Source organism: Penicillium malachiteum, assembly GCF_028827825.1.
Source record: "Penicillium malachiteum strain IBT 17515 chromosome Unknown utg000001l:1.0-8184562.0:1.0-8186909.0, whole genome shotgun sequence".
Taxonomy (NCBI): Eukaryota; Fungi; Ascomycota; class Eurotiomycetes; order Eurotiales; family Aspergillaceae; genus Penicillium; species Penicillium malachiteum.
In genome coordinates, this window is record NW_026643094.1 from 6084261 (window position 1) to 6108105 (window position 23845).

The window sequence follows — 23845 nt, forward strand, 5'->3', positions numbered from 1 at the left end:
ATTAATCCAAAGATGGAAGGATTTGCAAGCCGCATACCTGAAGGCAACCGGTGTTAATCACTGAATTTGTCTGATAATGAGCATCAGTGTACTCGTAAGTCAACCTTGGAAATTCAAGCGAGTTTTACTCTTGGCTCTGCAACAGCACAATCTCCAGTACTAACAGGAGATGCTAACCTGGAATACCGCCCTTCGAGGCTGACTAATGGATCTTTACTTCGCCGGAATTGGTCAGATGGAGCCGACCATAGCACATGTGCATGCCCAGAACGTCGACATAACTCTGCAGATCTAACATCACACAGAATATGATTGTGTTTGTGTAATAGGAATGGTTCTTCAAGCAAGGCAAACCCCACTGCCTCCTTCAAACAGTCTTATCATGATGCTAAGTAGTAGTATTAAAGTCCAAAAATTGAGGACGAAAAGGATGCCCTCGGCAGCAACGCTAGCTCCCAACAACCGTTTACAGAGCATTTCGCTCCAGATGAAAGACCCCTTACCTACTAGGACTTTATTCCGTAGTCTAGAATACGGTCATGCAGCACCTGGAGCTACATATAAGATATCTTCTTTGTTGCATATGAAGATACGAATAATTCATTTGGTTTTCTAATATCGGTATCCCCACTTGAATAGTTCAACAGGGGTCCACAGACTTTGCGCACATTCCATTGGATTCAATTTTGTTCCAAAAGAGGAGCGGCATTGTCATCTGCCAACTAAAGACCTTGATGTGATCCTGATCGTAGTGCGGACCAAAGATCACATTAATATCAACATCCAGATAGAGGGTACTACCCTCGATGTGGGACTTTAGGTAGCCTGAAGCAAGCCCGACGTTGATATCGATCTTGATTCCATTCTTCAGGTCTCCTGTGAATGTACCCAGGTTGACGCCAAAGGCAGACACAGTAATGGAGATGACGCTTGTATCGAGGTCGATATAACCTTTCACCTATTGTTGCACCAATTAGCATGATCCCGTCCCGCCATGGCCAAACAAATTGAAGATATGATAACAGTATGTATCAATAATCCACGAGGTTAACATACACCAATGATTTCCCAGCTGAAGTTAATTGGGATCCGATTACCATCGGTTGGGGGCTTGGCCGAAAGTTCCTTTGGTTGAGAAACCGCGAAAACGCCCTTCCCCCCGGGCCTTGTCCTCTACCTTGAGAACGGTTCCTGTGCTGGCTGTGAGCAGAGATCATTAAAATCCAATTTCCACTATGGGAGTGCATACCGGCATGAAATCGAGACATGATGAAGGTAATCGGGCTCTGGGTATTGACTAAGGGCTGGTGATAAATCGGAGATAGAACGTTATTCAAAATACTGAAGTAGGATGAAACTGAATTTGAAAGATACCGTGCATCGCACTCAATTTATACCATAGCTTCTATTTACGACCCAATAATTGCAATCGTGTTCGGATCTGTATGACATCTGTATTTTGACTAGAAGTCTGTTGTAGAACTTGAACCCAGCGTATAGGCTCTTGAATGTTGCATTGCATGGCCGAGAACTGAACATTGACACACTTATCCGATCGCATTGCAGGTAGAAAGCTTGTTCCGCATTCATACTATGTTCTAAGACTGACGATGATGTTCAACACAGGGAAGGTGTTCTGGGCGCTTGATACGGTCACTGCGAGCTTTCTGGTGATGTCGTCTGCTTAGCCCCAGCCATGGCTACACTCGATCTCTGCTTTCGTAGTTACGACAGTGATATTAAAATAGCGATCGCAATTATTAGGTCGCAATCTATCCACCTTGATCAACCATGGTTGGATTGGATTGTCATGAGCTCGAGGAATCTTACATGGTCCCCATATCTCTCGTCCCTGAAACATGAAAATGAAGAGCATCTACGAGGGGTTGGCCTTTCTATAAGGACTATTTCATCTTAAGCCAAAGGGCTCTAGCATGTTAGTCTAACAAACACGCTGTCCACGAATCCGAGAGGAATCTAACGCACATGTCGCAAAAGTTCCTTACCCGCAAGACCAGCCAAATATAAGCCTAGAAGAGAGCAATCTCAGTTACAAGACATGTCAAGTGTTGCTTTCGGATATTTGAAATGACCTGGCATGCTACGAGGAAAACAGCATCATATGGATTTCTTGCGTCATTTGTTGGCTATTTGCTACATACGGATGCAAGGAATAGCAAGTTGTAAGCGTTCTCAGAACTTGGTGAATGCATCCCTGCTCTTCTAAAACTGTGAACTAAGCAGGTTCTCTTCCAGTTTGATTTGAATTGATTAATGGTTCAAATTTTCTTATTTGATCTTGTATGGGCTAAGTGTTGGTGAAAATAAACGTTAGATCTCAAACTCTATCTCTCAGATGAACCTTAACCGACTGATGCAGAGCAACGTGCCGGTCTCCGAGGAATTTCTCAAGCCTTACATCATGATCTTCTGCATTCTTCTCTTTGCATGCTCCCCTTAACTCGTTGATACGGGGCTATCATGGAAATACACCACAGATCACTGGTGAAATTGCGTAGAATTTAAGGCTTTCACATAGTATTTAATTCTTGGGGGTTTCCAACGCAAAATGACACAAGTACTGCTCATAAATTCTTCATCTTTCCGTTTGGTTTTTCTTTCATCCATGCTCAAATGATGGCTAGGAAAAGCCTAAATAGGGTTGGCATAAAATATAGGCTTAGTTCAGAAAAGCCCCGGGCGTCCTCCCATTGCCCATTTCAAATGTTCCGTTTGGTTCTGTTCCATCCCAAATACTTGCAATTGGCACCGAGAAGAACAGGGTAAAAGGCAAAAGCAAGGTTGTAAACTGTGATGCTCAACATAGGAAAATTTTTAGTTCCCTTGTTGCTCTGCGACATACTAGTACCTAGTTCAAGGACTTTCAAAATGTTCATACATGGAGGAGTTGGTAAATATTCACCTACAAATAGTACGACTGTCCAACTGGGCAGCCGACTCGGACTATGCATGTGTACTAGTAAACATGCACTTGAATGATTGCCCACATGTGGATCTGCCAGTGCAGACCTGAGCTTGTTTATCAATTTGAAGGTGATATATTAATCAAAATCAGCACGTGAGTTAAAAGAAATCAGACCTGTCAAAATTAAGAAATGATAATTCAATTCCAAGCAGGAGCTATAGCCTTGGAAGCCCCGGGGCAATTCCAAGGATTACTGAGATTGATGTATTAAAATCAGTAAGACGAAATCAGACTTAGACCAAAATTCATAGAGGGTAATCTGATTCAAATTAAGAACTACATAGCTAACCCCAACATTTGAACCAGAACTTATGACTCGGAAGAATAAGAAGATGTAAAGTAGGAAATATCGATGAATGACCCAGACATACTATTAAAATTAGTTCAATGGAGTTAGACTCAGGCCAAACTTGAATTCATAAGATTGAAGATTGAAGATTGCCAGTGCCCAGTTGAAGATATATAGTTCCCAAATAGGTTAGACCGAAATGAGGAAATTTCCCACAAACCCTCAAGTGTTTACCAAACACTTCATCTCTCTCACAATCATCACATTCTCTCAGTCTCTTGTCAGAATTTCATCGAAATTCAACCTGTTCCATCAAAATTTCATCTAAAGAACCCAAGACCACACTCGCGATGGGCAAGACTCGCCCAAAGAACGTTGTGGTAAGCCCCACACTAAGCCCCACTCAAGTCCCGATGCACAATTAAGTTGAACTAACTCCCGTGTCCCGTCCCTAGGCGTGCTCACTCCACCCACATGGGTCTCCTACCACTGCAGAATGCAATGATGCCGCGGCAATTACGGCCGAAATTGGGAACCTCTTTCTGAATGTATGATTCCCAAAGGATTCTCTGTTCCCATATCTAACCCTACACAGGCCACGGCCCCACAAAATCTCCATAATTCCACAAATCGAATCCGGAAGCCAAAGACAGAAGCTCAGATAGCCAAGAGAGCTAGAAAAAACAAGCAACGCCGCGAGAAGCGCGCAGTCGAAAAGGCCCGGGCAAACGCCAAGGCAGAGACTCAGAAGGAGCCAGGCCAACGCACTTTAAGTAAGTACCTGAGCTATCAATTGTTTTTTACTCTCCTGAATGGCATACGGCGAGTGGTGTTGAGTGATATTAACTAATATGTAATTGTAGTGGTCGAAAGTGAGGCCCGTACGGCACGGATTAATTCCCTCCGAGTCAGTATTGCCCAAAGGCAGGAGCAGATTGCTCGCCGTCAGGCGGAGATTGCCCTCAAGGAGGCTGAGATTGAACGCCTGCTGGCGGAAGAAGCTGTGGGCCGACGTTCAAAGCAGGACGAGGCCGAGGGGGACGATGCGGACTCGGTGGATGATGTTGATATGGAGGTGGATCAGTAGTATGCTGATCTTGTCAATATCATTATCTACTTAGTATGTATAGTTACTACCTAATGTCTATTTTACATTTTCAAAATTCAATTCCCCCCCGTGCACCTTGAGTGTATTACTAGAAATCTTCAAGTTTAAGGTATTTGTCTACATGATGTAGTTAGTACTGCTTGCACACGGATGAACTTGAAGTGATGTAGTATGAAAATTCAATATGAAGATTTGTTACGCTGGCGACTTTCAAATATTTTATTCAAACTTGAATTCAACTTGGGACATCCGGGGTGGAAAGCTATATTCGCATTGAATGAACAACTTGAATGTACATAATAAACTTACGATGTATGCAGCCCTGGACCTCGGGAGAAATCCAAGGAGACGCAATCATGAGCACTTGAGCACTTAAGGTTCCAGTTATTGAAACAGTTACTTGAGCAACGATAGTGATTATTAGGTCCTTTGAATGAAATTGGGCTTCAAATTGCACTATGCTAGAATTGTGAATGGGTGCATAAATTCAAACTCTGAATACACCTTAATATTCGAAATCATCATCAACTCCCTTCTTACCCGCACTCTCCTTAGCCACAGCCTCTTGCTTGCGGTACATCTCTGCCACAGCACGGGTGGTCGTCGCTTGTTCAGGCTTCTTATCATCGCGGGATTTGATGAATCGCGGGAAACGCAAAGAGACACCCTTACCACCGCCAGTGGTTCCAACAAATTCATCGGCCGCTGCTTGGTAGCGCGGGCTAAGAGTCAAATCAGCGGTCTTGACTTCCCAAACCAAGCGAGGCTCAAACCAAACATCGGGCTGGTCTTTCGGGACGCTTGAATGCGCGTAGAATGGCTTTGGTCGATCGATGACTATGGGTTTCAGCTCCTTGTGAAACTCCTCCAGAACTGCCTCGGAAAATCCGGTTCCAATATTACAGATGGTCTCATATTTGTCGTTATTTGGGTTGTAGGCGGCCAGCAGGAAAGCACCATACACGGACGTACGTTTTCCACGACCATAGTATGCGCCGAGAACGACAAGATCAAGGGAATCACCCACGCCGGCGAGATAATCTTTCTTGACCTATTCTCGTTGTTAGAAGAATCTGGCAAGAATCACATTTCAGGTGTCTTGCCTTAAGCCAATTCCGACTGCGCTTACTTGGCTCGTAGCCACTCTCTTCGGTATCCAACATTTTTACCATGAGTCCTTCGCACGAAGACTTGACACTATCCTCTAGCAGGTCTTGGATCTCATCAAGAACATTGGTGTTTCCGAACTGGGCAAATTGGAACTCTCCTTCCACGGGTTGGAAGCACTCGTGCAATAAATCTCGACGTTCCCGAAGAGACTTCTTCACGCAGGGCTATTAAACAGATTCGCCGGGTTAGTGATGCAGATAAGCACAACGCGTCTGAATGGAATCTTACCTCTCCATTGAAAAACAACAAGTCAAACGCAAAAACGCAGACCTTGACTTTAATATCTTCTGCCTTGACATCCTTCCGCTTTCGAGTCATCAATTGCTGGAATGGCAGGACCTTCTTGTTGACAGTATCCCAAGCAACAGTCTCACAGTCCAACACGAAACTGCTCACATCATCCTTGACCCATGTATCCAGCTTACCCAGTACGTCAGGGTACTTCTTCGATAGGTCCTCCGAGTTCCTGGAGAAGATCGCCGAAAAGGCCCCTGGCATCCTTTTGCATGGTAATGGCAGACGTAGGGAATTTATCAACAGCACTTGACGCGACAAAGTGAATCTGAGCTCTTTCTCCATCATACTTGTACTCGCATGTGAATTCTTTTCCTTCAAAGCGGTCGAGAACCTCGGTAATGGATTTGGTGGGTTTGGCAAGCATGGGCTTGAGAGGCACACCTGGCTGCAATTTGCACACACTTGAGAGATTGGAAAGACCATGCTTCAGAATAGCTGGAACGATTTCCTCATAGGCGGGGAGCTCGCTGTACACTGTCTTGAGAATGGCTTCGCCCTCAGCCATTTGTTCAGGGGTTGCTTTCTTGCCTTTGACTGCCGCTTCATGAGTGACAATTGCCTGGGCTAGAGACACCAGAACAGTCCTCTCAGCGAGACCCAGTCGCAGCTTACCCTCCAAGAATCGAACGATGAACTTGGCCTCGCTAGGACCACCCTTCTCCTTGGTAATGTCCACGCCCTTGGAGCCTTTACCAGTGGTTGCAACATCTGCCGCAGAGAGGAGCTTCTTGATACCTGAGATTTTCTTGTCCTGAGATCCGTGTCCGCTGACCTTGGCAATACCGAGCAGTCCTTCATGCACACCCCGCACGGTGAGTGCTTTAGGTTTGAACATGGTAGGTTGGTTGGATCGACTTTTCGCAGCTACCAAGCCCAAGTCGCCAATCTCATGCTGATCAGTCTTGATGACAGCCAGACTGCGGCCTGTACTTTCTCCAATGGCCTTCATTATCAGCGACTCTCCAATTCCAAGTTCAATTCCAGCGTAGTCTGCAGCCAGCTTGTTGATCATCAACTGAACGGTTGGAAGGAGATCATTTGGGGTGAGGCGCAAGACCTGCTGAAGGAATTGAGAGCAGTATGCCATGATGATTAGACGCTTGGTAGTCATCTCGACGAGTGAGAAGGTGGTACAGAGGGCGGCATAGGGAACGGGATCACCGGCTTTCCAGTCAGGATATGGATCATTTCCGCTTGACTTCAGGGTAGCCTGAACCTTCTCCATGGTCTTTTTCTTTGCCTCGGGTTTAGCATCTTCCTCCTCATCTGATTCAGACTGCTCCTCCTCTTCTTTGTCAGATTTTGATTGCTCCTCGGCAATTTCTTCCTTAATAACCTTTTTGACATCTACCTTGGGGCTTGATGCAGTGGCCGTGGCCTTGGCCTTGGGCTTGGGCTTGGGCGACTTGGAGGCCGCTGGAGAAGCCGCTGTCTTCTTAGGACTCTTTTTAGGAGTTGACTTTGGAGCTGGTGAGGGACTGTCCTTTGATGTCTTGCGGCGGCGTTTGGTGACAGGTTGTACATCAGAGTTGTCGCTCTCATGTCCTTCCTCCGCGATATCTCGTTTTAAATTCTTGGCTGGTTCTGTTTCCTTCATTGCAGCAGACACGGCTGTTTCTCCCTCATCCTTCACGTCCATGATATCATCGTCTTTCTCGGGCGCGGTATTTTCTGCGGAACCATCCAGCGTATCACTTTGCACCTTCTGTTTCTTTCCACCAAAAGCAAGCGTTGTCTGTTTCTTAGGAGCTTGACTCGCATTGGCGTCGGAGCCGAAAAATCGCCTAAGAGAGATAATAAATTAGCAAACTTAGGGTAACATAATCTTGTGATAAATATGCACATGAGTTTGCTCCTATGGCCAGCTCTACCCACCCGATGGTCAATTGGGAATCTCGTACGTACCCCAGCGTAGCTTGCTTTCTGCTCTTATCGTCTGTCATAGTGACAAGCGGAATTCGAAACAGTGATGGAGGTGTGAATGTACTCGAAGATTGTGCAAATAAGCTTTGATAGCGCGGTTCACAAAATTCGACGTTGGGTTGTATCGGAAGCTTTGTGCGGTTGAGCAAATGAGTTCGTTTGATGCGGAGATGAAAATGGGTTGACGATAGCGGTTTTGGCGCGAATGCAGGATTGATGAGTCGCATAGGCAATCAAGTTCTGTAAATACCCCGTTCAACAGGATTGAGGCTCATTCAAATACTCTGGCTGAGACAGACGGGTAGCTCCAGGCAGCATAACTCATCCAGCTCTTTGGACTTAGGCAACATCATCATATCTTGGCTCACGCGACGCGACCGCGACGCAAAGTCACGTGATATTACTGCATCTTGCCATCTTGGGGAAAGCGTGAAGGTACCGCTTTGATAGACCTTTGATAGACCGGCAGAATCGTGAAGGCGGCAACTCATCCCACGTCCAGCTTGTTCAACATTCAGACGATTAACAGACAGCCATCTAAGAATGGCTGTATTGGTGCTCGACTGAAAATCTGGTCCATAACCAAAGAGCAACTTGCTGAGGGAAGTGATCAAAATCAGTTGAAACGATCTGCCACAATGGAAACCCAGCGGCAAGAATCCTTCAAGAGGGTATGTAATGCCTACCACATAATATAGATCATGCTAATAATAAGCTTTACAGTTACGCCCAGCATGTGTGGAGCTTAGTTCGGTGGGCTTAGCATTCCGAGGCAATCACACTCTAGCTTCTAATGTGGTAGGGGCTCTTGAGCCACTTCAAAAAATCATCGAAGAGCTTGCAAATCAAAACAAGCTTGACGAGAAGCTTGCGGAGTACGCCTTTTTCCCCCTGACCCATATTTTCAATGAGACGAAACGACTTCCAGCCCGCTGTCTTGAGCTAGCAGTGAAATGTCTCCAGCTACTCGTGGCAGATGGATGGCGTCAGCAACTATCACCTGCTATGGGCAAGCAATTGATCATCTTGCTCACATTGATCGTGGGGGGGATCACCAAGTAAAGTTGACGGAAGGGAGCCACTCAAAGCACAAGCAGTGGAAGAGCTGTCGATAGCTTGCTTCGAGTGTCTTCACGTCATCTTTGATATGCTAGAGGGTCCGACAGCGGAGCAGACTATCTTCCATGAGATTGGAACTGCAACGGTCGTCGATCAAACAATCTATATTCTGCTGGAAGGAATTGTGGATGAGAGGTCTGATGACCTGTGTGTCTCTGCTTCAAGGGCTCTCAAGGCTTTATTTTCTCGAATTTCAGACCGTGTCGTACTGGCTAGCATTATGCCGAGGACAGTCTCTGCGTTAGCTAAAGTCGTGAAGCCCACAACACAGACCCGACGATCCTACAAGCTGCTGCAGGCCTCTTTGGAAATCTTGAATTACCTGCTGAAGACAGTGCTCAATGATCGCGTCAGTATGATCACCGAGAAACCTAAGCCCGTTGATGTCAACTTGAAATCCGAGACACTGGCGTTAGACCAGTCTTGGCTGAAGGCTACAACCACGCAGATCAAACTAGCGCTGGTAAATATTATTCAAGTTCGACGACATCAAAGACAGGAGGTTCAAACTGCAATGTTAGACCTCTGTGTCATGGTGATTGAGAACTGCCCGGTCACGCTCAAAGATGCAGTGCCTTTGATGACGGATACAATGGTTGTTCTCGCGGATAAGGAAGGCGAGGAACAGAACGAGGCATATCAAATTCTTGCTCATCTGACCACGACCTATCCAATTGTTCTCGATTCCCTGAAGGAGTCGCTTCATAGCTGGCTCCTCTCGTTCCCGCGAATTATGCAAAGCAATGACGAGACCGCTAAGCAATGGGGAATCCGGCAAATTTCCACGGCATTCCAGGTGATATCAGAGATACAGTCAGGATCAGAGATACTCACCAGCAGTCTAGCTACTGGGCTATGTAACAGTGTTCGTGAGGTCGTGAAGTTGAGCACGAGTGGGGCCCAGCCTTTGGCATCCATTAGCCCAGAGAGCTTGAGGTTAGACATAATTGGCCCTGACTCGCAATCAATGGAGTTCCCTCCAATACTGCTGGAGCATCAAAGTCAGCAGCAAACTTTGAAGGACTTACGATCTATGATCAAGAGGCTCAATTTATCCGAGTCTGGAAACGAGATCACTCGCTTGGTTGTCAACCGAATGCGGACTAAGTCTGATGAAACTGATATTAGTCCCTTTTGGCTAGCACTCGAATCTCTCCGCTCGCAGTCGCAATCTATGGCTGTTTTTGATGATTTCCTCGTGGATGACCAGACGGACCAACACCTTTCCGTATCAAGCCGCGCTGCAATGATTGATGAATTATACTACAACTCGTTGATCATTTTGACGGAGCTCCCAGCCGATGGATCTGGTGATTGGCGCACATTGGCACTTGCTCTAGAGGCCGTCGCACTCCAAGCACAACAACTCGGGCAAGCATTTCGACCCGAGCTCATGGAGGCCTTGTATCCGACACTACAACTTCTGGCATCCAATAATCCCGTCCTTCAACGACACGCCATGACATGTTTGAACATTCTAACCAAGTCCTGCAATTACCCTGATACCAGTACAATGATCATCGAAAATGTCGACTATTTGGTCAACTCGGTTGCCTTGAAGCTAAATAGCTTCGACGTGTCCCCATATCCACCTCAGGTTCTTTTCATGATGGTCAAGCTCTCTGGCCCACGACTCATTCCCTACCTCGACGATGTGGTCGACTCTATCTTTGGCATTATCGACATGTACCATGGCTATCCTAAGTTGGTGGAACTGCTGTTCAAATGTTTGGCAGCTATCGTTGAAGCCGGCTCAAAGAAACAGTCTCTCCTGACAATTGATGATGGTCGGGAGAGTGGACCTCATGACCATCGCAAGTCTCAGCCGCAGCATTTGTTGATATCTGCCCTCGCTACAGATCTCGCAAATCGCAAGTCCAAGCGTGTGAAGTACGAAGAAGAAGAGGGAGTGGATGTCGACGGAAAAATTCCTCATCCCAAGAAACCTTGGTCAGAAACATACGAGAAGCCTCCGGCAGAACCTGAAAGCATCGAGGAATTGCTGAACAAAGCGGATTCGGACGAGCCACTTCCACCTCCTAAGGAGCCAGAGGACGCCGAGAAGCCATTAAGCAAGACCCATTCGCTGCTCCTTCATATTGTCAAATCCATTCCATCTCACCTCTCCTCCCCATCACCCTACCTTCGACGCTCCCTCCTCGCAATCCTCATTGACGTTCTTCCGACCCTCTCCCAAAATGAAAACAGCTTCCTCCCTCTCATAAACGACCTCTGGCCCTCTGTTGCATCAAGAATCATCTTCCCTTCTTCCTTGTCCTCTGAATCCTCCTCGACCAGCCTGATTCCCCAATCCTCTAAATCCACCCGCTCCACACCTCAACCCGATACACAGAGTTTCCAAGAAGAGACATACGTCATCACCGCAGCCTGTCAAGCCATCGAAGCAATGTGCAAAGGTGCAGGCGATTTCATGGCCTCTCGCATCGAACCAGAATTCCTTCGCTGGGAACGTCTGTACCAACGTGTCTGGTCAAAAGTCCGACAAGAAGCCGAGGCATCAAATGAACGTCGTGCTCGTCAGCAGCGCGAAGCGAAGAAGTCTTCCCAATCAAGCTCACTTATCCAATCAATGGACTCCGATGCCTCTAGCTCGGCTACTGAGCTTACCATTACCTCCGCTCTTGCTATCTCCCCTCTAGCATCTGGCTCTGGCTCTAGAGCCTTTACACCGCATCACGCGTTATGGCGAGCTCTACTCTCTCTATTCCTCACTATTCTCACACGCGTTTGTCTGCCCTTGGAAACAGGGGATCGTATCTGTGAGAACCTTGCTGCGTGGATTGCATTGTTCGTTGGACCAAAGTACTATTTCCGCTCAGCTGGAAAGTTGGGCTCAGATTCCTATCCCATCCCTGGGCTAGACGATGCACAGAAGAATATGCTTGATTCGGTTGATGATGCTATCAATGCAATGGAGACTTGGAATGCGGACCTAACTTGGTTCCTCTTTGTTCAGCAACGGGACTTGATGGAAGCTCCTTCCATTAAGCCTGTTGTGAGTGAGATACATGGAGCCATGTCTGTGAATATTGATGGACAGGTCTTCAATTTTGCCGAGGTTGTTTTCTAGATATCCATAATGCCATTTATGATCCAGATCTATTTGCATTTACTACCTGTCGGTTGAGCTTTTTCCTCGCAGTAGGGCATACTGAATACTGAATACTAGAAGATAAAATGATAATGGTAAATGAGTGGCGATTGGTCAGCTAAACTAAGGTACTAACTAACTGTAATTACTTAAACTGATGTTGACCATTGCAAGTAGGACGACGATCAGAGAAACCAAGCAAAAGTAACATCCAGTAGCAAGAAGAAGAAATGAAGAATTCCAAAAGCTAGCGATGAGACATGACATTGTCATATTTTCCAATCTAGTCGCTGTCTTCCTCGCTCTCATCCTCGCTCTCCGCGTTCTCCAACCACTCCAGGAAGGGCTGAGCAGACTTGCGGACCTTCTTGCTGGTCGAAATGTCAACGTATTTCTTGCTAGCCTTAGCACCCCAAGCCTTGAGGGTTTCCTCAGAGACAAGGTCGTTCTGGTAGTAACCAAGAAGGATGGCAGGGACCTGGGTAATCAGGGCAGGGTGGTCCTGGCCGACGAATCGCTCGGTACCACCAAGGAAAGCCTTCTCGTGGCGCTCGGAAGTGATCATCTTCTTGAGGAGAGGAGCGCGGTCCTCGATCTGCTTGACAATCTTTGCATCGAAGATGCTCTGGGCCAGGACGGCAACAGTCTTGTGCTTGGTCTCAATACCAAATTCCTTGGCCTTCTTGTAGATGTCGATGTCGCTGATCTTGGTAACGTCACCAGCCTTCTCGGCGCTCTCGATGATCCAGCTGCCAAGCTGCTCGTAGGCCGAAGGGCCATCAGCCTCATCATCATCAGCGTCCTCCAGGACGAGCGATCGCTTGAGGTCGTCAGGAAGATCCTTGGCACGAGCCTTGACAGCGGCCTCAGAGAAGTCGACTGCCCAGTCATCGTCCTTGATCTCCTCCTGCTCAATGCCCTTGGCCTGGCGGACAATCTCATCATCGCTGTTGGCCTCAAGAGCGTCATCGTCATTATCATCACCGTTCTCGGAGCCATTGCTGTCTCCAGGGCTGACATCGTGGTCGCCATTGGCTTGCTTCTCCTTCTTGGCCTCGCGGCGGGCCTTCTTGTCCTTCTTCTCCTTCTTGCCACCCTTTGGGTTGTTGCGGACAATGAAGGTGCTCAGCTTCAGGCGAGGGTCGACGTCGCAACGCTGGCCACAGGCCTTGCAGTCCAGAGTGATTTTCTCGTCCTTGATCATGACATCGGTCTCGGGGTTCTTGCACTTCTTGCAAAGCACGAACTTGGAGATGAAACCATCGAGGTAATCCTGGAGCTTGCTGGCATCGTGGGCACCATTGATGATCCAGCGGTCGTCAGTGGGCTTGGCGTTAGCCTGGGCACCCAGTTCAAAACCGAAGTACTTGATCACGTAGGCAGGAGGACGGCTGAGAGACTGAGCCACAGAGTTCAGGTTGACGACGACGGTCTTGATGCCGTTGCCCTTTCCTTCAATCTTGGACTGCAGCTTCTCCATCTTGTAGCGGTAGAAGGGGTCGGAGATATCCCGACGAATGTTAACGGTAGCCATGATGACGGTTGGAGGTTATGGAAAATTGGTGTTATTTGATCACGAGAGCGGAACGATAGGCTTGCGGAATAGGTAGCGGGAGGGAATCTTAACCGAAATTTTGTCGACGGAACAAGACATGCGTGTCGGAGACGATTTTGATATTTTAAAGGTTTTCTTGAGAAAGGATGAAGGTCTCTTTAATTAGAGAACGTACTTCAAAGGTAAAGTAGGAGAGGTCCTGGGTTCAACCACAGGATCTAAGGTGTATACTGCAAGGTTTCGGCGCGCGAAACGTTTGCAGCTTGGGCGGCAGGTGGTGTTCGAAATTTTGCACGGAGGACGAATACATAGACAAGTTCGCAGTCGACTTCCTTGATGGGTGTCTCTTTGGGGCGAGAACCGGAGTTGTTCTTGGGGGAATCCGAGTCAAAGGCCGGAGACCCTGGAGCAAGTTGATGAAAGTGATGATGGCGAGGCCAAAGAAGTGGTTGAAATTTATCAAGCTGGACGCGTAAACTGTCTTGACAGCTGACGCAGAGAAATTCAGGCTTCGCAGTAAGATGTCGATGCCCTTGAAAAAATGTGTGGGTTAAAAGAGAAAGTGAGCGGGCGAAAACGAAAAGAGAAAGATGGATTTTAAAAGCGGGCCCGATGAGGTAAGCAGCCGGCACGTGGTCTCGGACATACAGGTGATTCGGAGTTTGTATTGTTTGTTTCCTCTTTCACTATGTTGTTGCAATATGATATATAGTGATTTAGTGGAAAAGTTCCGTCAAATTTGATTTGAATTGAGTAAAACTGAACCAGTCTCATTCTGTACTTTCATCCCAATTGATCATTCAAATCAAAACTTGAACTTGTCCCGTGATAAACTTGATCCTGCGTAATGAAGTCAACCCCTCCGAGCCCCACCAGAACCCCAACGGCGGCCGGGATCGTCCTAGTTTTGCGATCATCAAATCCCTAGAGCCATTTTTAGTGCCAATTGTGCGTGAAACATCGGGTGCCTACACATTGTGTACTAGTCTACTGGGTTCGGGTCCTCAAATTCACCTATAGTTCAAGAATAAAGCTTGGGGCAAAATGCCGGTAGACTTGTCACTATATCTGGTTACAGATTCGACTCCAGCAATCTTGAAGGGTCGAGATCTGTGTACTGTGGTGGACGAGGCTCTCAAAGGAGGTGAGTATCGAATTGCATACACTGTGGACCATTCAAAATGCGATATTAACCGCCGGTTGCCGTGCAGGTGTCACCGTGGTGCAATACCGGGATAAAAAGAGCGATACCGGAGACTTGATTAAAACAGCCAAAAAGTTGCACCAGATCACTCAGAAATATGGCGTACCACTGCTTATCAATGATCGTGTGGATGTCGCTTTGGCCGTAGGAGCCGAAGGCGTTCACTTGGGGCAAGATGATATGAGTATATTCCTCATGTTCTGAATCAGAGACTTTCCCGCGGAGACTGATAATTTGAAAATGGCAGATTTCGAGCTAGCCAAGAAGCTCCTCCCACAGGATGCCATTATTGGAATTAGTACTTCAAGCATTGAAGAGGCTAAGAAAGCCATTGCCGATGGGGCTGATTACCTGGGCATTGGCACCATGTTCGCCACTCCAACGTAAGTTCCTTTAGTCTGATGCATGAAGAAGCGCAATCTAACTGGAAATCTAAAAATTAGCAAAACAAACACAAAATCAACCATTGGAACTGCAGGAACTCAGGCTATCCTAACTGCCATTAGTGATTCCTCTGTGGGCACCGTATCTATTGGAGGTATTAACCATAGCAATGTTCAAAGGGTGCTCTATCAATCCCGCTCTCCAAAGAAGGCATTAGATGGAGTAGCTATTGTGAGCGCCATTGTGGCCGCAGATGACCCCAAAGCGTCAGCAGAAGAGTTCGCCAGACTTATCAAGTCAACACCTGCATTTTCGATGACTCCGAGGTCCGCGCGTGCCAACGAGGCCGAGGCGTTGGTGCAGGAGGTACCACAAACCGTGCGCAAGATGGTCGAGGTGCACCCGCTCGTGCACAACATGATCAACTTCGTAGTTTCCAACTTTGTCGCCAACGTGGCTTTGTCAATGTAAGTCATGCTCCGAATATTCCAAGTCACCTTGCTAATCCCTGTCACAGTGGCGCATCACCTATCATGTCTCCCTATGGAGAAGAAGCCACGGACTTGTGCAAGTTTGACGGTGCCTTGCTCATCAATATGGGAACTTTGACTAGTGAGAGCGTCTCCAACTACCAAAAAGCCATCAAGGCATACAACACCCGCGGCAACCCCGTGGTTTATGATCCGGTGGGCGCTGCCGCGACGGATATTCGCCGCAAGGCCGTTTCTCAACTGATGACTGGCGGGTACTTTGACCTGATCAAGGGTAATGAGGGCGAGATTCGACAGGTCTGGGGAAGTGGTACAGTGCAACAGCGTGGCGTTGATAGTGGACCCAGCAACCTGGATGGTCAACAGAAGGCGGCCCTGGCCCGAGACTTGGCCCGACGAGAGAGTAGGTCACTCAAAATCACAGTTACGAATGTCACACTAACACAGCTGCAGGAAATGTTGTGTTGTTGACCGGCGCCGTCGACTACCTCAGCGATGGTGAACGAGTGATCGCCGTGGAAAACGGCCACCCATATCTGGGACAGGTCACAGGAGTATGTCAATTTTATGCCGGTTTTCATGATCCAGTCAAGCTAATCATTCCTCCACTCAGACCGGCTGTGCTATTGGCACTATCTCGGGTTGCTTCCTGACAGCCCATCGTTCAGACAAGCTGCTCGCTGTGCTCTCCGGTATCCTGATGTACGAAATTGCAGCCGAAAACGCGGCATCCAAGGAGTATGTCCGCGGTCCTGGTAGCTTTGTCCCCGCTTTCCTTGATGAGCTGTACGCTATCCGTACTGCTGCGTCTAAGGGAGATGACAGTTGGTTTGTGGGCCGGGCAAAGGTGCACGAGGTGAAACTCGATCTGTAGAATATTTAATCATATAAAAAAGAATCAAAAGTCCAATACCCGGAGCCCTTTTTTTTCCAACGCCATAGAAAAAGCGAAATGTCGGTGAAGTTGGAGTTCTCGGTCACACTACCTACTTTCTCGTATAGTTCCCCTCGGGCGATTTGCTTTCCCCGCATCTCCGAATCCCTGAATCTGCCGTGCTACAGTCCTCTCTTTTAACCCACAATACCTACAGAAGTATTCGTCGCACTACCTCATATATCATCATGGCCGCTGCTGCACGTGCAACTAGAATTCGTTCGTGATCAAATCAACCATTGAATGCGCAAGACTGGCAGCTAACTGAAGCACAGGGAACCCCGCATTGTTGTGTGTTCATACCAAAACTCAATGAACCAGTTGAGCAAGACTAACCAAATCAATTCCACCCAGTGTTTGTGACATTCAAGAGAAATTCCGCCATGGAATCTACGAGTTCCCCAAGCTGTATAGATCCCTGCGCCATAACCCTAAAGCATGCAGTTTATACTAACTACGACTCGGAATATAGAGTCTCAACAACAGACAAAATGCTCCGGGCAGCAACAACTCTCAATTTCCCCGTCTACGTAACCACCCAGAACCGCTCCAAACTCGGTAACACGGTTCCAGAACTCCTTCACCATCTACAAGGCCCGAATACCAAAGCCGATGTCGACAAGACACTCTTCTCGATGATTACACCGGAGATTGCAACCCTCTTACCGTCTGATCCGGCTGCACTTGATGCTATTATTGTGGGCATTGAGACACATATCTGTGTTACGCAGACCACCCTAGATCTCCTGGCGAATGGTTATAGGGTTTATATCCTTGTGGATGGGGTGAGTAGTATCAATCAGGAGGAGAGGAAGATTGCGTTGGATCGCCTGCGGGATGCTGGGGCCATTATAACCAGTAGTGAGAGCTTGTTATTCGAGATCCTGGGGGATGCGAAGCATGAGAGTTTCCGGACTATCAGTGGGATTGTGAAGGAGACCAAGGAGGCGACCAAGGGAGCTTTGGAGGTTTTTTCGAAGATCTAGATCAGACCCGGGCAAATGTACCTGAGGGTTTTCAAGGTTGTTGAGGCCTCTCAAGTAATTGAAGTTTAAAGAAAGTTGAATAGTAGTACTAGATACCATTCGAGCTGCTACAAGCATTTTCAAGTTGAACTATTTACTGATGAGAGAGATAGGAAGTAGGAAATTCGAACTTCATTTTTTGCGAAATTACTATCGTGTCATAACAATCCAAGCCTGGATATGTCTTCGCTAACCGTGAGAGGGAAAATTGAAAAGGGAAAGGCTAGATACCATGTTGGTACAACGCTGGGAAAAATCTCATCTGGTGTGTGTTTTTTTCTCGGGTTTCATGCCGAGTTCTGCCGTTAAGGTATGGAGGTGCCAACAAGTGACCTCCTCCGCAGATGAAGCCTCACTTAGGAGCTCCAGAAGAACGAGCGGAAGGAGAGTTCAACCATGGAAAAGCAGAAAGACCGCCAACTGGATTGGCTGCAGGGGTAGATGCAGTATGATCATCAGAAGAGCGACGGGTGGCAGGCTGCGAAGCAGTAGCAATGGAAGAGGAAGAAGCGACCCGAGCGGTAGACTTGGGACGAAGGACTTTCATAGGTCTCGGTGCGGCCTTATCGGCAGCATTCAGGTCCGGCTTAGGGCGGCGCCAGGAACTCCAAGCAGCGGCAGTATCGGTCTTGGACAGAGTAGAATTACCATTATTGGAAGATCCCGTTGCCGGTCGCGATTCTTCATCTGCGGAGACGTGATCCTCCTTCTTGGATTCGTCTGCATCGCCAACTGAGACGTGAGCCGAGGCTGGAGCTGAGGTCGATTGATATGATGACTTCAGGGGAATGATAGGCTCTCCAATTACCCCAACCGAAGCTTTGCCATTCATGACGGATTCAATTGGCGATTGATTTTCAAGTCCATTTGATGCTGTGCAAAGACTTTTGAAGGCAGAATCATTCTCAGGGCGGACGAGAGGGATGGAAATACGGTTTCTCTCATCATCGAGCATGAGGATCTTGTCTTTGGAGAGTAAAATGTCAGCATTGTGCGAGCGAAGTGCATCGCAACCAATAATGACACCAATCGTATCATCTGATTTGTCCGCCTCGTACACAAGGAACCGAATAGTCAAAGCAGGGACCTGAGGGTCGGGGCTACCAGGACGGGAGGACCCCTGGTGAATACTGGCCTCGGGAAGATGAACGGAAAGTCGGACATATTTCTTCTCGTTTTCATACACCACAGAGTTCTCCAATCCAAGCTTGTGAATGATTGATGTGGCCAAGGTTGATACGTAAGAACCCGAGCAGACGGCAGCATACAACAGCGTCTCATTCGAGAACTCAGTCGTCAGCCAGCATCTAATGATAGACGGGTGCGGGCCTAGTAGAAACCATCCAGGTGGGGGAGTCACCGGCGACGATGCACTGAAGGACGAACCCAATAAGCGACTGCTAGTATCCAGGCCCAAGCTGTTGGTTCGCACAGAGTGGTGTGAGTGACCCGAGGAGCTCATTCGACCATCAGATCTATGAGACAAAGACCGCTCGGTCAAAGGAAGGCTGCTCATTCCACTCCCTGTCCGGACGGGAAGCTCGGTAGTAGAGCGACTAGCCTGACCATAGTATCCATGAATAGCGCTCTCATCAAACCGAACACTATTTGCGCGCGAAGCCCCCCGACGAGGCTCTTCATCCGCATCCAGGCCCATGGTAGAGCTTGTCATCGCGTGATGCTGGTGCCCTTGATCAAAACCTTTGAAGGTGTCAGGCGGGGAATTGAAAGCGGGTTCTAAATGAAAGTCCATCACATATTAGCAAGGTGTCATGTGAAAACCAGCGACAAAGTTACTGTCTGAAGGGAAGCAGTAGAAATTACATACCAGAGGGAATGTAGCCTCCCACCGGAGTAGGGAATGGCGATGATGGACCCCAAAGGTTCTTCAGTCTTGCATCCTCGTCCCGGCGCCGCTCAAGTTGTGCAATTCGCTCAGCCTGTTCAAACTGGGATACTTGGAGGCCTTTCAGTTCCTCAAAGATCCGCCAAATTTCATCCCGCGAAGCCAAAGGGTACTGGGCATCCATTGCCACCGCACTGGTGGATGTCTTTTCAATCGAATTAAGACAAAGGACGTTACCCGTTGAACCGCAGCAGCAGTGACTTGAAGTTGAAGACCCGATAGCCCACTTTCTGTAGCTTCAGTTCTAAAGTCGTGCCTGCTGCTTCCTCAAGATCTCCTCCCTCCTTCCGTATGTGTGACGGCCCACGGGGCCGTCCACCGAGCTGTGAATTGCAAGGGGTTGTGATTCTAGTCACAGCATTCGGTGGGGGCTTTGAAGCTTGGGTAGGTGGGCATGAGCAAAGGATTGGGGTAGTCGTTTATTTTGAGGTGATGGAGGTCAAAGCTGAGGGTGTTTGTTTAAGGTTTCGATTGGGGAGATGAGGTCAGTGTTGATGGAGCTCCGAGCTTAAGAAGAGATGGGTTGATAGGGGGCTTTCTTTATGAAGGCCGGGAATGGTGAGTCAAGCGAGAATAAGAAAAGCGGTTAAATCAATATCGAAACGTGCGATCGACAAGGGGAAGTGAGGCGGAAGATTTATCTGGGGAACCTTAGAATGCAGTTGGTAAGTGCAGGAGGGGGAAGTTGACTAGACCGCTCCGTTCTTCGCCCCACTTCCTTCAATCTAGATTCTACACTATTACCCCACAAGATTCTTTAACATTTACTATATTTTATCGGTGTCTTAAATGGCAAATTTCATAAATTCTTGATGATTTGTGAGTACTGAGCGAGATAGGCCTCTTTTACTACTTGGGTCCCGGCACTTTTATTCACCTGGCATAATACCCAAGGAAAGGGGCAGAATCAGCCTACAGCTTATCCCTCGGTTTCTATATCCAACTATATAACAGCTAAAATTCCCAAGTTCCAGCCTGAGATAACCCTCCAGCTAACCCTTTAGATAGCCCCACTGATACTTACATACAGAGAGAGGTCGGTCACCAATTACCTGCAGATGCTACTGACTGAGTACTTCAAGTATGTGAACATGGCTGCCTAAGAAGATGGGAAATCACCTGAGCAGTCATGAGTGCTCACAAGTTAATCTGATTAGGATAATATAGTGCGTCCATTTAACTGAGCTTCCCAGTTGAGCACTTAAATGCTGAGGATTTGGATATACCGTTCCCAATTTCATTGCTGTAGTGCGGCGTGAGGCTCGCTATATTGAAACTAGAGAAGCAGCGAAAGCTCATACATCAGTACCTAATCTACAACAGGTATCACAGTGTCATCCAAGCTGATAGCGGCTGGGTTTTCTTCTTCAATTCCTGAGTATCGATTCAACCATCCTAGAACCTGCTGATGCCATATCAGACTATTCTCCTGCTTAAGTACCCTAAGAGAATATTAGATTTGGTCTCGTGGGGGTATATTTTATATGATACGTACCAGTGATTTTCATCTGGGAAGTTGAGGAACCTACTAGGGACCCCACGCTCTTGCAACACATTAAAGAGGCCGACGCCCTCAGCAACCGGAAGTCGAAGGTCCTTTGCGCTGTGAATAACAAGCTGCGGTGTCTCAAACTGCATGATACGTTCCGGAGCAGATGGATCCCAGCGACGCCAAGAGTCTCGATTGGCCCAGAATGTGCCATTGAACTAGAACATAGGAGTTAGTGATGAAATATCTGGCTCAAGAAGTGGTCGGAATACAAACATCGTGCTCAGGAAACCACAGTTCATCGGTCGCTATCTTGATATCTGCAATGAAGTTGCCATCATGAGTCACCAGAGCTTTGAATCTTCGTCCAAGAGGACTTCCTTGGATCCAGTTGATCATGAACCCTCCGTAACTGGCACCAGCAGCGACTCCACGATCTGTATCGATAAATGGGAAGTTTTCGTTTACGAAGTCCCAACATTTAACAAGATCATCGTATGGGTAGCTTCCTGGGTTAAATAAATTAGCTGAGTAGATTAGGAGGTAGCTTTGCATTTCCTCTACCCCAGTTATTCTGAATCATATCAGTCAACTTCGCTCCAAATCCAGTGCTCCCTGTCGGGTTGGGTGCAATCATCACATATCCTTGATCAGTAAAAGTTTTGTAGTTCCAGCGTGTGCTCCACGAATCAGTCCAGGCGCCCTGAGGTCCTCCGTGGACCCAAAACATGAGAGGGTAGGTCTTGGATTTGTCAAATTTTGGAGGATAGATTATCCACGAATGAATCTAAACAGACATCAATGACCGCTCGAATATTATATAATGAGCAAGGATACTTACATCCGTCCAGTTTCCCTTAAAGTAGTACTCGTCAACATCTGATGGGCTCAGTCCTTTCAGACCTGGATCAATTTCATTGGCAGAGAATAGTACTTTGTTGACATTCTGCCCAGGTGTTGCTGTATACGCCGTCCAGCTAGTCCAGATAGCTGACCCTGAAACAAGAACGTCTCCATTGAGAAGGTTATACCACGCATCCACAGAGCCAGTGTCCGTGAAATTTCGAGGCTTGAAGTTATCATCTGCGTCGGTAGGTAAAATGAAGAGCCGTGTACGGGCATGATCCTCGGTATTCAGGACCAAATTCTCACCGTCGGTGGTCCACTTCACCCTCTGAGGGAGCGATCCCAGTTCTGAGCAAGCGCAGTGATGGCTTCCTTCAAACCAATTTCGTAGACGTATAGTACACGTCGGTCTGACTCGTAGGCAATATCGCGCATCTGTAAGTATGCAACTCGCTTACTATCGGGAGAGAATGAGGGACTGCTGGAGTCACCATGAACACCATCCGGGGTACCAGGACTGTCCGGGCCATTGATAGCCTTGGGCGGCTGTGAGCCATCATGAGGAACCAGGTAAATGTATGATGCTGTATGACTAGCTTTTGGCAGCTCTGGTGCCTTGCTCCGAAATGCAACCCATGCTCCATCGGGTGAGATATCGTAATCCGACGTATCGCTGTAGGGAGGATATGGGGATTCGAGATTTTTGATCTAGTAAACAAGATTCTTTAGACTGCCACTCAAATGGTAGCGAGAATCACTATGTGCTGCAGTTGACTGGTGCTTCAGGATTCCTGAGAAAACAGCATTGAAAGTCGTTGTGAGCCATGTGTCCCAGTGTCGCACATAGATACTATCATAGATCCGAGCAGAGCTACGCGGCTTAGCTATGAGCTTCTCGTTATATGCAGTTCCATTGCGGTGTGACTGGCAGTATAGGACAAAGTTCACATCTCCAGACGCCGTCTCAGCGACCTTGAGTCCGGAAAAAGAGGCCGGTAGGGAGGCTGCCTTGTAGCGACTGTGACAAATTAGTACTTATTCTAGTCGCAAAAATTACAGGACGTACGAGTTTGAAAAATCAGAGATATCTGATACCCAGAGCTCAGTACCACCAGGGATGTCTTCATTGGTGCTGTTGATGTATAACACAGTATCACTCGATATCCAGATCAACTCAGACACATTGCTATCATTAGTGAGCAAATTGACTCCTCCACTCTTCAAATTCATCAAATTCCACAATTTTGCATTTGAATGGCTCTCAAATGAATATTGGGTTTCGGAGAATAAGGCAAATTCCTATTTATGCATGGTGAGCGATCTTCTCCACAAGTTGGTGCTACAAAAAGCAAAACCCACCCCATGAGGACTCGGGATCGCCTCACTACGCCGCGGCGCAGTGATTAGCTGTCTATCACGCTGTCAGCAATGATTTCCATCTAATCAGATCTAGGCACTGACTCAGACGTTATTGCAATAGCCGTTCCCAGTACCAGCCCAAGGGCAAGTATCGGCGGTACTCGCATTATGAATCACAAGTAAGCGGGTTGATAATTGAGGAAAGAAGACTCGAACTTATCAACAGAACCTAGCTGACATACATGGCTGACTGTATCTTGTCGATAATCTTGTTCAGATTTATATTAGGCGGGAGTTGATGGTGGTAGCTTCCTTTGCCAAGGGGGGAAATGTTACATTCCATGACCTAAAATGGTAAGTAGTGAGTTATCCACGTGCCAATGTACCTAGGTAGACAACTGCAGTGATTTTCTGAGATCATGACACATGATATAAGTACCTCCAGCTTCAGGTTTCGGATTTGAAGTGACAAGGACTGCCTGGTAACACAGACTCGAGTATGATTGGTGATACTTTTCTCCCTTTAATAAAGGTCGGGACGTCATTCAGAATGACTTCAATTTGCAATTCAAGGCATATAAAATTGGGAATCGGAAAAAAGTGCTGTTCATAGGTATTCATCACAATTCAAATAACAAAGACCACCAT

General features: G+C 47.4%; 8 protein-coding genes across 8 annotated transcripts; 4 read left to right on the plus strand and 4 right to left on the minus strand.

Annotated features, from left to right (window-relative positions):
• Nucleotides 1-640: 640 nt before the first annotated feature.
• Nucleotides 641-1268, minus strand: N7483_002275 (uncharacterized protein; the record flags this gene model as incomplete). Its single annotated transcript, XM_057085712.1, has 4 exons — nucleotides 641-958; nucleotides 1057-1125; nucleotides 1178-1200; nucleotides 1250-1268. 4 exons carry the CDS (start codon nucleotides 1266-1268, stop codon nucleotides 641-643), a joined length of 429 nt encoding a protein of 142 aa, XP_056951861.1.
• Nucleotides 1269-3625: 2357 nt separating this feature from the next.
• N7483_002276 (uncharacterized protein) lies at nucleotides 3626-4362 on the plus strand (the record flags this gene model as incomplete). Its single annotated transcript, XM_057085713.1, has 3 exons — nucleotides 3626-3655; nucleotides 3871-4048; nucleotides 4139-4362. The coding sequence occupies 3 exons, from the start codon at nucleotides 3626-3628 to the stop codon at nucleotides 4360-4362; spliced, it is 432 nt and encodes a 143-aa protein (XP_056951862.1).
• A 526-nt stretch (nucleotides 4363-4888) lies between these two features.
• Nucleotides 4889-7793, minus strand: N7483_002277 (DNA ligase (ATP) CDC9; the record flags this gene model as incomplete). Its single annotated transcript, XM_057085714.1, has 5 exons — nucleotides 4889-5434; nucleotides 5487-5717; nucleotides 5782-6019; nucleotides 6075-7634; nucleotides 7756-7793. The coding sequence occupies 5 exons, from the start codon at nucleotides 7791-7793 to the stop codon at nucleotides 4889-4891; spliced, it is 2613 nt and encodes an 870-aa protein (XP_056951863.1).
• Nucleotides 7794-8411: 618 nt separating this feature from the next.
• Nucleotides 8412-11983, plus strand: N7483_002278 (uncharacterized protein; the record flags this gene model as incomplete). Its single annotated transcript, XM_057085715.1, has 3 exons — nucleotides 8412-8444; nucleotides 8497-8814; nucleotides 8852-11983. 3 exons carry the CDS (start codon nucleotides 8412-8414, stop codon nucleotides 11981-11983), a joined length of 3483 nt encoding a protein of 1160 aa, XP_056951864.1.
• Nucleotides 11984-12287: 304 nt separating this feature from the next.
• On the minus strand, nucleotides 12288-13538 carry N7483_002279 (translation initiation factor eIF5; the record flags this gene model as incomplete). The annotated part of the gene is made up of 1 exon (XM_057085716.1): nucleotides 12288-13538. The coding sequence occupies one exon, from the start codon at nucleotides 13536-13538 to the stop codon at nucleotides 12288-12290; it is 1251 nt and encodes a 416-aa protein (XP_056951865.1).
• A 1065-nt stretch (nucleotides 13539-14603) lies between these two features.
• N7483_002280 (bifunctional hydroxyethylthiazole kinase/thiamine-phosphate diphosphorylase) lies at nucleotides 14604-16512 on the plus strand (the record flags this gene model as incomplete). The annotated part of the gene is made up of 7 exons (XM_057085717.1): nucleotides 14604-14703; nucleotides 14771-14947; nucleotides 15011-15146; nucleotides 15207-15614; nucleotides 15665-16041; nucleotides 16092-16192; nucleotides 16252-16512. The coding sequence occupies 7 exons, from the start codon at nucleotides 14604-14606 to the stop codon at nucleotides 16510-16512; spliced, it is 1560 nt and encodes a 519-aa protein (XP_056951866.1).
• Nucleotides 16513-16760: 248 nt separating this feature from the next.
• On the plus strand, nucleotides 16761-17558 carry N7483_002281 (uncharacterized protein; the record flags this gene model as incomplete). Its single annotated transcript, XM_057085718.1, has 3 exons — nucleotides 16761-16795; nucleotides 16927-16980; nucleotides 17045-17558. 3 exons carry the CDS (start codon nucleotides 16761-16763, stop codon nucleotides 17556-17558), a joined length of 603 nt encoding a protein of 200 aa, XP_056951867.1.
• A 391-nt stretch (nucleotides 17559-17949) lies between these two features.
• On the minus strand, nucleotides 17950-23364 carry N7483_002282 (S9 family peptidase; the record flags this gene model as incomplete). Its single annotated transcript, XM_057085719.1, has 13 exons — nucleotides 17950-19334; nucleotides 19426-19637; nucleotides 19681-19826; nucleotides 20822-20945; nucleotides 20999-21210; nucleotides 21269-21501; nucleotides 21557-21779; nucleotides 21834-22186; nucleotides 22297-22546; nucleotides 22682-22856; nucleotides 22905-23137; nucleotides 23198-23249; nucleotides 23300-23364. 13 exons carry the CDS (start codon nucleotides 23362-23364, stop codon nucleotides 17950-17952), a joined length of 3663 nt encoding a protein of 1220 aa, XP_056951868.1.
• Nucleotides 23365-23845: the final 481 nt, after the last annotated feature.